The sequence below is a fragment of the Balaenoptera ricei genome, chromosome 14 (assembly GCF_028023285.1).
Source record: "Balaenoptera ricei isolate mBalRic1 chromosome 14, mBalRic1.hap2, whole genome shotgun sequence".
NCBI lineage: Eukaryota > Metazoa > Chordata > Mammalia > Artiodactyla > Balaenopteridae > Balaenoptera > Balaenoptera ricei.
The window spans coordinates 41,188,422-41,201,283 of NC_082652.1; the positions used below are offsets into that span (position 1 = coordinate 41,188,422).

The 12,862-nt window shown below is 36.4% G+C and overlaps 1 protein-coding gene across 2 annotated transcripts in view; it reads right to left on the reverse strand.

The window, feature by feature from the left end:
* OSBPL1A (oxysterol binding protein like 1A) overlaps window positions 1–12,862 on the reverse strand; it is a 219,869-nt gene that overhangs the window by 151,051 nt on the left and 55,956 nt on the right. For both annotated transcript variants that reach the window (XM_059895089.1, XM_059895088.1), the window contains 6 exons: window positions 8,561–8,622; window positions 8,418–8,462; window positions 7,495–7,568; window positions 7,318–7,381; window positions 1,804–1,902; window positions 231–353 (listed from right to left, as the gene is read on the reverse strand). In XM_059895089.1, coding sequence (XP_059751072.1) covers window positions 231–353; window positions 1,804–1,902; window positions 7,318–7,381; window positions 7,495–7,568; window positions 8,418–8,462; window positions 8,561–8,622 — 467 coding nt within the window. The remainder of the gene's footprint in view (window positions 1–230; window positions 354–1,803; window positions 1,903–7,317; window positions 7,382–7,494; window positions 7,569–8,417; window positions 8,463–8,560; window positions 8,623–12,862) is intronic.

The window sequence follows — 12,862 nt, forward strand, 5'->3', positions numbered from 1 at the left end:
AGATACACGCAGGCACATGCCTAGCTTTAGAGCCTATTTACCGAGATATCTGATAGTTAATACTGTAACAGAGACAGCGTAAGTAGCAAGAGAATATTACTGGAAAAGAAATACTACTTCCACTGTTGTGAGAAATCTTAATTTCAAAACCTCATATTTAAAAAAAAAAAAAATTCTTGGTAAAACCTGAGTGATAGAGTTAGGTATACAGGTCAGGTTTTCCTACCTACCTCTAAGGATTCCTTCAAGTCTACAGCAGAAACTGCATCTTCCTCTTCATCATCAGTCAGCTGGTCCTGTGAACAGTAGTGAGTGCTGTAAGCAGAATGTTCTTCTATTGCTTCCAGCCAGTCCTGAAATAATACAAGGATTTAAATAAAAGTAAAACACATTTCTACTCAAAACAGATATTATGACAACAATCTGGGAAGAATAAAATGTACGTGGAGAAAAAAAAAATATTACGGCCTCAAAAAAACAAAACAAAACAAAACAAAGAATTCCCAACAACAAAATAATGATGCAGGTCTCTTGTCCATGACATGTCTGGATAAAAAATTTTCCCAATACTTTAAAAAATACCATCTATAAGTTTACATATTCATTCAAATTAATACTGAAACACATTATAAAAACTAAACAATGGGTGGAGAATCTTGCACTTAGAATTATAGGTTCTCAACACTGTTGAATAAGTTACTGTATAAGATGCATCCAGAAACAATTTACCAACTTGCCATAAGCGCAAGACACTCAGACCATTTTAAGAGAGCCAACAATTACTCTGATGCTTTAACTTTTACTATGTTTTTAAAAAATTAGTGGGACTCCCCTGGTGGTCCAGTGGGTAAGACTCCGCACTCCCAACGCAGGGGGCACGGGTTGGATCCCGGGTCAGGGAACTAGATCCCGCATGCATGCCGCAACTAAGAAGTCTGCGTGCCGCATCTAAAGATCCCACATGCTGCAACGAAGACCCGGTGCAGCCAAAATAAATAGATAAATAAATAAATAACAAATATTTTTAAAAATTAGTGATTTCACAAAAAGATGGAATGTTTGCCCTAAAAATATCTATCTTACTTCTACCTCATTTCTTGCAGCATTTTTCAGGGTCAAATCTTACCCTTTTATGAAATTTTGGGACAGTCACGTTTTGTATTGTTTAGGATTCTCTGCAAGGCCAAAGGTAACTGCTCTGGAAAATAGATCCTTTTAACCCCTTACATAATTTACAAAAAACAAGATAAGTCTACGAATATTGTTTTGATCTGAAGGGATATGGAGTCTCCATTAAATAACTACACAATGAATTTCTGTCATATCAATCCCAATTTCTTGCTTGCTGCTATTGTTCAGTTTACCACAAAGAAAGGCTGAGTCTACACTGTAATAAATTAGTGTAATTACACTGTAATAAATCAGAACACCTGGGCTGGAGCCAGGTTCTGTTACTTGCAAGCTGCATGAGCTTGAGAGGTCACTTCAATCTTAGTCTTCAGTTTTCCTCATCTATAAATTCAGAGGTAGACTAAATAATCATTTAGGCTTTTTTCCAAAACCAATAAGGGCCTCTTACATTCACAGAAGCAACATTTAAAGAAGAAGAAGAACAGAAAATACTTGCAGGTGCATGTTGATAAGGAATTAATTCCTAAGCCAAATTTCAAAAGTTTCATATAATCACTCCCGTTAAAAAGGTACAATCAACAAGATGTTAGATGCTAATATTGAGCCTACCTTATATTCTTTACATTCTTAAATGTTAAGTTTTATGAAAGATAAACGAATCCATAAAGTTACCTCTCTTGTCTGCTGAAGGCTATTCTTAGGAACTCTGAAGCCATGAACAGTGTCATCGAAGCATTTAATAAAGAAGAGGCATCTATCAGTGGGTTTTACCTTGGATATAAAGAAGTCAGTAAGACAACATCATTCATGCCCATAAAACAAAACCCTAAAATTATCTATACATAAAATTAACAATATTAACATGCCAATAATACCCGAGGGAACATTTAAAATACTGAGAAAAATTGATACATCAGGAGTATCAAATGCACTGCAGCTTATCTACATCACATCTGGCTTTCATATTCTTAATCAAAGTAAATACTAATAAATAGTCACTAGGTATGTAGTTTTCCTTTTATCCTGTTAAATATAACATAGCATGCGCTTGGGCTATAAAGTCCTTCAAATACAAGAACTCCAATCTCTTATTCATGCCACTCTCCTGAAGCTTTTGTTTGAGCTGAGTACAGAAAATGTTTGAACTGAGTGTAAAAGCATGAAGAGTAGAACAGGAAGAGCTGGAGTGTGAACAAGAGCCGGCCGACTCGATGGGAGAGCAAGCTGCCTTGGAGGAAAGGAAACAAGGAGCTTTGCGAGCAAGCTCCCACCCCCAAGACTGTTCACCTGGAACTAGTACTGTCCCCGAGGGTGACACAACAGCAGCAAGGGCATACCTGGACAACAGTCTGCCTTTGGAAATTAAAAAAGCAGAGCTGGGCAGCCATAAATACTAAAGAGAGTAGGGGAGTCACCCAATGGAAAGAGACAGAGATGGGAATCCCAAACTCTGTCTTTTCACATCTCTTACTGATGCACAAAATAGATTCCAAGCAGTCACTGAAATACAGACCAGAGCTGCCATCCAAGAAACAGAGTTTACAAGCCAAACCCAGCCAAGAAAATGACCTAAAACAACGGAAATAACATTTAATGGAGAAAAATAAAGAATCCAGGATCTCCAGAACTTAACATTAAGGATACAATCCAAAATTACTTGACATATGAAGTAAAAAAGTGGACCACATTCTCAAAAGAAATCTAATTAAAAGGCAAAAAATGTCAGAATGGTTAATAGGGACCCAAATATACACTATCTACAAGAGACAGAAGATAAGTATAAAGATACAGCTAGGTTGAAAGTAACTAGATAGAAAAAGAGATACTATGCAAACAGTAACCATAAGAAAGCCTGAGTGGTTATATTAATATCAAGCAAAATAGATTTCAAAACAAAATGCATTATTACAGGAGATAAAGAGGACCACCACATAATGCTAAAAGGGTAAATTAATCAGGAAGACAACAATCATAAATATGTATGTGATCAGTAACAGAGTGAGAAATAAATAATTCTACAAGTATAGTTGGAGATTTAAACACCCTTCTCTCAGCAATTGATACAATTAGAAAAAAAAAAAAGGCAGTAAAGACACAGAAGATCTGAACAACACTATCAACCATTATGACTGAATGTTTATAGGACATGACCCCCAACAATAGCAAAACACACATTATTTTCCAGTGCATTCTCTAGGATAATCCATATGTAGAGTCACCAAGCAAGTCTCAATAAATTTGACAAGATGGAAATCATATCGAAAATGTTCAATGACCAAAATGGAATTACATTATAAATCAAAAACACAGTAATTAGGAAAACACCAATTATTTGGAAATTTAACAACACACTTCTAAACGTTCACTGGTTCAAAGAAGAAATCATAATAGGAATTAGAAAATATTTTGAACTGGATGATAATTTGAATAATCTAAGCTTCAACCTTAAGAAACTATAAAAGAGCAAAGCAAGCCCAACTCACGGAGAAATTATTTAAAATGAATTAAAAAATCAATGAAATAGCAAAAACAAGAGAAATATTTCAATGAAATCAAGAGCTGGTTCTTCAAAAGGATCAATAAAACTGATAAAGTGCTAGACAGATTGATCAAGGAAAAAAAGGAAAACAAATTACCAATATAAAAAGTAAAAGAGCATATCATATAACACTACCTATCACACAGACATTAAAAACATAATATGGGAATATTACTAACCCTAAGTTTTATAACCCAGAAGAAAATGGACAAATTTCTTGAAAGGCAAAAATTACAAACACCAACCCAAAAAGAAACAGAAAATGTGAATAGCCCTATAGCAACTGAAGAAATTAAATTTGTAACTACAATCCTCCCCCACCCCCGCACTAAAACCTCCTGGCCCATGTGACTTCACAGGTGAATTCTATCAAGCATTTAAGGAAGCAGTAACCTAATCCTATACAAACTCTTCTAGAAAACTGAAAAGGAACATTTTCCAATTCATTATATGAAACCAGACAAAATATCACAGGAGAAATATAAACCAATATCCAGCATGAACAAAAAAGCAAAAAATCTTAACAAAACATTAACAATATATTAAAATGGTAATTTATCATAACCGACTGGGATTTGTCCCAGCAATATAAGATTGACTTTATTAACACCCTAAAGTCTATCAATACAACTAATCATATTAACAGAATGAGTAAAACCATATGATCATTTCAATAACATGGAAAATAGCGTTTAATAAAATTCAACAGATTTTCATAATGAGGGATCTCAGTAAACTAGGAAAGGAAAAGAACTTACTCAACCAGATTAAGGGCTTCATATGTTCAAGCCCTAATCCCCAATGAAACTACATTTGGAGATAGGGCTTTTATAAGAGGTAATTAAGGTAAAATGAGATCATATGGGTGGAACTCTAATCCAGTATGACTGCTGTCCTTACAAGGAGAGGAAGAGAGATCAGGGATGCCTGCACACAGAGAAAAAGTCATGTGAGGACAAAGCAAGGAGGCCGCCACCTGCAAGCCAAGGAGAAAGGCCTCAGGAGAAACCGACGCCTCAGTGTCAGAGCTAAAACTATAAAAACTCTTGTAAGAAAACTTGGGAAGAAAGCTTCATGGCATTGGACTTGGCAGTGGTTTCCTGGATGTGATACCAACAGCGCAAGTGACAACAGAAAAAACATAAACTGGACTATATAAAAGATAAAAACTTCTATGCATCAATGGACATTATCAGCAGAGTGAAAAGACAACCCATGAAACTGGAGACAATATGTACAAATCACGTATCTGATAAGGGGTTAATATCCAGAATATACAAAGAACTCCTACAACTCAACACCAACAAGAAAAAAAAAAAAACTGATTAAAAAATGGGCAAGAGATTTAAACAGACATTTCTCCAAAAACAACATACAAATGGTCACTAAGTACATGAAATAATGGTCAACATCACTAGTCATCAGGGAAATGGAAATCAAACTACAATTAGATACCACCTCATACCTATTAGAATGGCAAACAAACAAACAAACAAAACCCACAGAAAAAACAAGTGTTGTGGTGAGGATGTGGAGAAATTGGAGCACTACTGGTATGAATGTAAAATGGTGCAGATGTTATGGAAAACAGTACAGAAGTTCCTTAAAAATTAAAAATAGAACTACCATATGACCCACCAATTCCACGTCTAGGTATATATCCAGAAGAAATGAAAGCAGGATCTTGGTGACACATTTTCACTCCCGTGTTTATAGCAGCATTATTCACAGTAACCAAAAGGTGGAAGCAACTCAAAACATCCATTGATAGAGGAATGGATAAAGAAAATGTGGTCTATGCATAACAACAGAATATTATTCAGCCTTAAAAAAAGAAATCCTGTCACGTGTTATAACATGGATGAACCTTGAGGACATTATGCTAAGTGAAATAAGCCAGACAAATACTGTATAATTCCACTCATGTGAGGTATCTAAAGTAGTCAAAAGCATAGAAACAGAAAGTAGAATAGTGGTTGCCAGGGGGTGGGGTCCTGGAAATAGAGAGGCGCTATTCAATGGGTATCGAGTTTCAGTTCTGCAAGATGAAAAAGTTCTAGAGACCTACTGTACAACAAAGTGAATAGAGTTGACGCTACTGAACTTAAAAATGGTTAAGATGGTAAGTTTTATGTTACGTATATTTTACAATTAAACAAAATTTATAGGTGTAAACACCTGTATTAGAAAAGAAAAAAAGTCTCAAATCAATAACCTAAGCTTCTACCTTAAGAGTCTAGAAAGTGAACAGAGCCTGCCTCATAGTAGTCACTGAATGCCTGTTACCTTGTATCAATATGGATTCATAAATGTAGCCTCTAAGTAGACACTTATACAAGAAGCAAAAGTTATAAAACAAGGTGAAGCATAACACAGCAGAAGCTATCAATTCTAAAGAAGTTAAAAACCGGGAAATTTTAAAAGAGTGAGGGAGCAACTTGTCTAATTTTTTGTTTTAAGATAGACAAACCTTAGTGTTAAATAAATGAATCAAAAGCTGGAACAGAAGAGAATGGCCGGGACTGCACTAACAGAAGAAACGAGAAGATTAGACGGCTAAGACTAGAGAGCGGTTCCCTGGCCCTCTGGTCTAATGCGAAGGGAGGAAGGGGAGCGAGGACACTAAGGGACCAGCCTGTGTAAGGAGGCCTGAGTGCAGGCGCAGGTGACTGAGCCTGTGACGGCCCAAGGGCGACGCTGCTGGCCCTCCGGGAGTTCACACGGAAAGGCAGGGGCTGTGCTCTGAAGAGCGGGTGCACCGCCGTGGCATGTTGACAACCCTGAAGAACTTGAAGCAGCAAGCGAAAAAGTATGTCTAGGCTCCAGTCTTAGACTAATCTCAAAGGAGGAAAAAATTCTTTCTCCTGGCTGGTAAAAGCAAAACAGCCAGAAGTGAATATGGAGAACCTAAAAATCCCAATTTTGATATAGGCTTTAAATTTTACCACCAGAAAAATTTCCATTTTCCAGATTTACCCATGTACAAATACATGCATGCCTACACATATGTATGTAGATATGTATATGCATACATTATGTGTGAATATATACACATACATAAGTATACACATACAAAATGGTAAAAGTTCTGTATAAATGTTTTTGGATCATGCATCTCTTATTCCACAATACGTAGAGATGTTTTTTAACTTGATTATATTTTTTAAATGGAATTCCACAACTTTACTTGTTCTCAAATAAAAACATATACAGTCATCCCTCGGTATCTGTGGGGGGACTGGTTCCAAGACACCTGAAGGATACCAAAATCCACGGCAGCACAAGGTCCTTATCTAAAATGGCATAGTATTTGCATACAACCCATGCACATCCTCCTGCTTACTTTAAATCATCTCTAGATTACTTATAATACCTAATACAATGTAAATGCTATGTAAATAGTTGCTGGTGCACGGCAAATTCAAATTTTGCTTTTTGGAACTTTCTGGAATTCCTTTTCCTATATAGTTTTGATCCACAGTTGGTTGAATTAGCAGATGCAGAACTCGCAGATACGGAGGGCCAACTCAACTGCACAAGTGCCTTCCACCCCAAGATTTTACAAGGCAGCTTATACCAATGATTTAGGGCAATCACTTGCAGGACTGATTTCACAGTTTAAGCAAAAGATGCATGTGTCATCCTACCGTGCATACTGCTTGAGTTAGGTGTTTGCATCCCTGGCGATAAATATTATGGACTGCATCAGGCCTTCAAAATAAATATAAATTATCAAGGCAAAAGGAAAAGAGATTAGTGAAAACTTTTAATCATTCAAAATTTAGATGCTGAAATTCAACAAGTATTAGGATCATAATACTTACTGTTTCCTATACCATGAGAGGACTCCATGTTCTAACACTACCCAGAATAATCTCCAGCCAAAAAATCTTGAACTCTAAGGGAAAAAAAACAAAGATTTTTCCAAGTTGAGACATCTAGATTCAAATACTTGACTGATAAAAAGTAATGAAGTTATGACAGTTCTATCTGAGCCTTTCATCCGGACAGTACCACTGCACACTCAAAAATGAACAAACATGAACTGAGGAACTGGGTGCAGAAATGAAAACATACTACTACAGGGTGACAGGGACAGAAGAAATGCCACATTGGTAAGATCAACGATGAACACAGTTTATAGTTCTGACAATACTGTGCAAGGATATTTATAGGAAATATATCAGTTGTGGGCTTCAAAGACAATTTCCTCAAAGGCCTGAATGCGTTTCTAAAAAAAGAGAATTATCCTAAATTTTATACAATATAAACATACATGTACATAAATATATAGAAGGAGCAGTTGCAAATGCAGAAGAAACTATATGCTCCAAAACAGTTAATTCTAGAAAATAAATGAACTCCAAAAAGCAAAGAAATTTTAGAACTAGAAAGATTTTATATGTGTGCTCTGTGACAATTCAAATATTAAATTCCTCCTGAGTCCTCCATGGATCAATGTTCATAACAGAGATGATACTGTAACCCTATGCTTAAGTAAGAAAAAAAAAAATTCCTCCACTCTTCTCTGTACAAACTTGGTCACCTAAAAGTGTCAGACCAACAGTTAATTGCTACAATCACTGGATGCCTAATAAAGTCCAGCAGTATAAAAATGGTTTACATGATAAGATCGAATAATTATTAAATCACATATACTTCAAAAAATAATTAAAAAGAATTTTAACAAGAGAGCACCTGAGAATCTTTTTTCCAGTTTTATAATTAAAAAACCATCCCAACCTACCTTCCAGAGAGGGCCTTCGTATCGTTTCAATGCTTTGTAGATGGCCTATCGGAAAAACATGTTTTCATTAACAATGCATCTATGTATTTCAAGAATTCAAAATTTTTTTCTACATTATATAAATGTAATCCATTACCACATACCTTATTACCAACAAGAACATGTTTCATTTCAGCACCCTGGGCAAGATCAAGAGGTTTCTGATCTGTGTAAAATACAAGGAAAAAAACCATCAAGAGCTTAACTCTACTATAAAATTGATGCTTGTATTGTAGCACATAATATTCTTTCATTATTCCATCAACTACAACCCAAATCACCGACCTGAAGCTGCCATCTCAATTCTTTACAGCATCCTTTTCAGTAACTATTAAGCCAGCAAATCAAACTAAACTTTGAACACTCTGTACAGGTTTTGTGATCTTTCAAGCTTTCTTGCCTTGAGTCACTGTATCAGTTTCCTATGGCTGTTGTAACAAATTACAACATACTTACTGGTTTAAAACAATACAAATTATTCTCTTACAGTTCGGGAGGTCAGAAATCTACAGTCAGTTTCACTGGGCTAATAATCAAGGTGTTGGCAGGGCTGCCTTCCTCTGGAGGCTCTTGAGGAGAACCTGTTCCCTTGCCTTTTCCAGAGGTCCCCTACATCCCCTTGATTCGTGGTCCCTCCCTCCATCTTCAAAGTGCATCATTCCAACCTCTGCTTCCATGCTTACATTTTTCTCCCTCAATATTCTGATCCTCCTGCCTCCTCCCCCAAAAGGAAGGACCCTTGTGATTACACTGGGCCCACCTAGAGAATTCAAGATTATCTTGCTATCTCAAGATACTTAACTAATCACATCACTGGGGGAGTATTATTCAGCCACCACAGCTGCTCTTAAACTACCTCACTGAAGAACAGGTAGCAGAGACAACTCACAGAGTAACGGTGTGATGGTCCACAATTGAGGACAAAAGGAAAAAGTGGTAACTGAGAATGAAACCAGCAAGGTATCATGGTAACTTTCTCAAGCCTACACATGCAAGCATTCTACGTTTTGCCAAACAACAAAAACGCAATTTGTTTGTAAGTTATTTACCGAGTTCTGAAGTGAGCAGGACACTATATGAAGGATGCAAACTAAAAAAATAATCGTCTCATAACCTCAAAGAGCTTCTAATTACTAGAGAAACAAAAGCTAAACATAAAAATTTAAAACAAAAAAAACAGCCCTTTCATGATAACATCAGACTGGAACTCTGGAACTCTATTTATGCAGTAAGGTGATAACATTCTATCAAATAACCTTTTTATAAATGCCAAACACCTGGTACGTGTTGGACAATTTCTTGTAAAACTATCTCCTAATAAGAGTCTATTATGTGCCAATTAATATTTTAGGCACTGGGGACTCAGTAGTGAACATGACTGAAAAAATTGGGTCGGGGGAGGCGTAGAAAAAGGGAAAGACAGACAACTTAATAAAAAAAGGATATAGCAAATAAACCATGGTATGCCAACATTTTTAAGTGAATGTTCTGAGAGAATGACTGGGATACCACTTTAGATTGGAGACTGGGGGACTGATCGAGGAAAGCCTCTCTCTGAGGGAGGGATGTTTAAGCTGAAAGGAAGATCCAGCCTTGTGAGAATATAGGGGAAGGGCATTGCAAGCAGAGGGAACAGCTGATGCAAAGGCCCTGAGGTAGCAACAATTAGGTGGGCAAGAGAGAAAGGCAAAGAAAGAAAGAAGCCACATCATAAAAGGCCTCTGTGGGTCAGACCTTTGTGAACCAGTAAAAGGAGTTTGGGTTTTATTCTAAATACGATGGAAAGCCACTGAAAGGTTTTAGGTAAAAGAGTAGCATGATCTGACTTATGTTTCAAACTCTGTCGAAGTGTTAAAAGAACTTAATCAGAACATCTGGGGAAATGTGAACTTTGGCTGTTTGATGATTTTGAGAAATTATAAAATTATTAATAGGATAATGCCATTGTGGCTATTTCTTTAAATAGCTCTACTGAGAGAGAATTCACACAACACACAATTTACTCATGTAAAGTGTACAATTCAGTGGTTTTTAGAATATTCACAGAGTCGTGCAACTATCACATAGTTATGGTGTTTTTTTTAAAAGGAGACCTTACACAAATGTACTTAAATATTTATAGCCAAAATAAGATGACATCGGGGGAGTGGCCATTATTGACAATTCCTGAAAGAGGGTGACAAGTACATCAATTATACTATTCTATTTTTTAAGCTTTGATAATTTCAGTAATAAAAAGTTAAAAAAAAAAAAAGATCATTGCAGCTACTGTATGGAAAAACCTTGTAAATGTGGGCAAGAGAAAAGAAGGGGTACAAGTTACAAAGCAATAGCAAAGGTCCAGGTGAAAGACACCGGTGATATACAAACAGCTCATGCAGCTCAATATCAAAAAAACAAACACCCCAATCAAAAAATGGGGAGAACACCTAAATAGACATTTCTCCAAAGAAGACATACAAATGGCCAAGAGGCACATGAAAAGATGCTCAACATTGCTAATTACTAGAGAAATACAAATCAAAACTACAATGAGGTATTATCTCACACCGGTCAGAGTAGCCATCACCAAATAATCTACAAACAATAAATGCTGGAGAGGGTGTAGAGAAAAGGGAACCCTCCTACACTGTTGGTGGGAATGTAAATTGGTAGAGCCACTATGGAGAACAGTATGGAGGTTCCTTAGAAAACTAAAAACAGAGCTACCATATGATCCAGCAATCCCACTCCTGGGCATATATCCAGAGAAAACCATAATTTGAAAAGATACATGTACCACAATGTTCACTGCAGCACTATTTACAATAGCCAAGACGTGGAAGCAACCTAAATGTCCACCAACAGAGGAATGGGTAAAGAAGATGTGGTATGTATATACACTGGAATATTACTCAGCCATAAAAAAAGAATGAAGTAATGCCATTTGCAGTGACATGGATGGACCTAGAGATTGTCATACTGAGTGAAGTAAGTCCGAGAAAGACAAATATCATATGATATCACTTATATGTGGAATCTAAAAAAATAGTACAAATGAACTTATTTACAAAACAGAAATAAAGTCACAGATGTAGGAAACAAACTTATGGTTACCAAGGGGGAAAGGGAGGGGGGGGTATAAATTGGGAGATTGGGATTAACATATACACACTCCTATATATAAAACAGAAAACTAAGGACCTACTGTATAGCACAGGGAGCTCTACTCGATACTCTGTAATGACCTATATGGGGAAAAAATCTAAAGAAGAGTGGATATATGTATAACTGATTCACTTTGCTGTACACCTGAAACTAAAACATTGTAAATCAACTCTACTCCAATAAAAATTAATTTAAAAAAACAAGAAAGATACTGGTGGCTTGAACTAGAGAGTTAGCAGAAAAATGAAGACACTAGTAGGTATGGAGAAAACTGTGTGGCTTTGAGATTTACTTTAGAGGTAGATTTATCAGACTGCTGACAGGTAAAACTTGAACTGGTCATATATTACTCTTTCAGTGGGGAAAAAACTTCTTAAAATGTTAACTGAGCAACTGATAATCACTTTAGGTTTTCTAGCTAGCAAACAGGAGGATGTCTTATGAAAAGGTCTGCCAACTCGTTATTTCTACTCTATCTGCAGGGCACTTTTAGGCAGAAAGGAGAAAGACAATGTGATTTCTTTCACAGAATTCTGTCCTAACACCAAAAATAAATTCTGAACTCCTGCCAACTAGCTGAAGTCCTACACAGAGCCCTCGTTGCTGGATTCAATGCCCACAGTGCCTGGCACACAGTGAGAATTTAATAAAATGCTTTTAGAACTGAATGAAATAGCCCCCTTACCGGGATAGGCACCATAACCAGTTGTTTCAAAATCACACTACATCTCTTATCGACCACGACAAAATAAAGTAAAAAACGGGAAGGATCCTATATTTAAATTTTTGCCTGATACAGATTTGTCCCTTAATGGGAAAACGAAATAAAAATGTCAACACTCCTCAAATAATTTACATAGAACACAATCTCAATTAGATGTCAACAGCATTTTTACTAAGAACCTAAAAAAATTATTTTAAATGCCATTTGGAAAAACAAATAGTTAAGACTGTCAAGGAAAATACTCAAAAAAGAATAGTAAGAGGAAACGTCATCAGCTATTAAAGCCTTACAAAAGCAACCATTAAAAGTGCACTGCTTTTTTATGGCTGAGTAATATTCCATTGTATATATGTGCCACATCTTCTTTATCCATTCATCTGCTGATGGACACTTAGCTAGTGGGAAGCAGCCGCATAGCACAGGGAGATCAGCTCAGTGCTTTGTGACCACCTAGAAGGGTGGGATAGGGAGGGTGGGAGGGAGGGAGATGCAAGAGGGAAGAGATTTGGGAACATATGTATAACTGATTCACTTT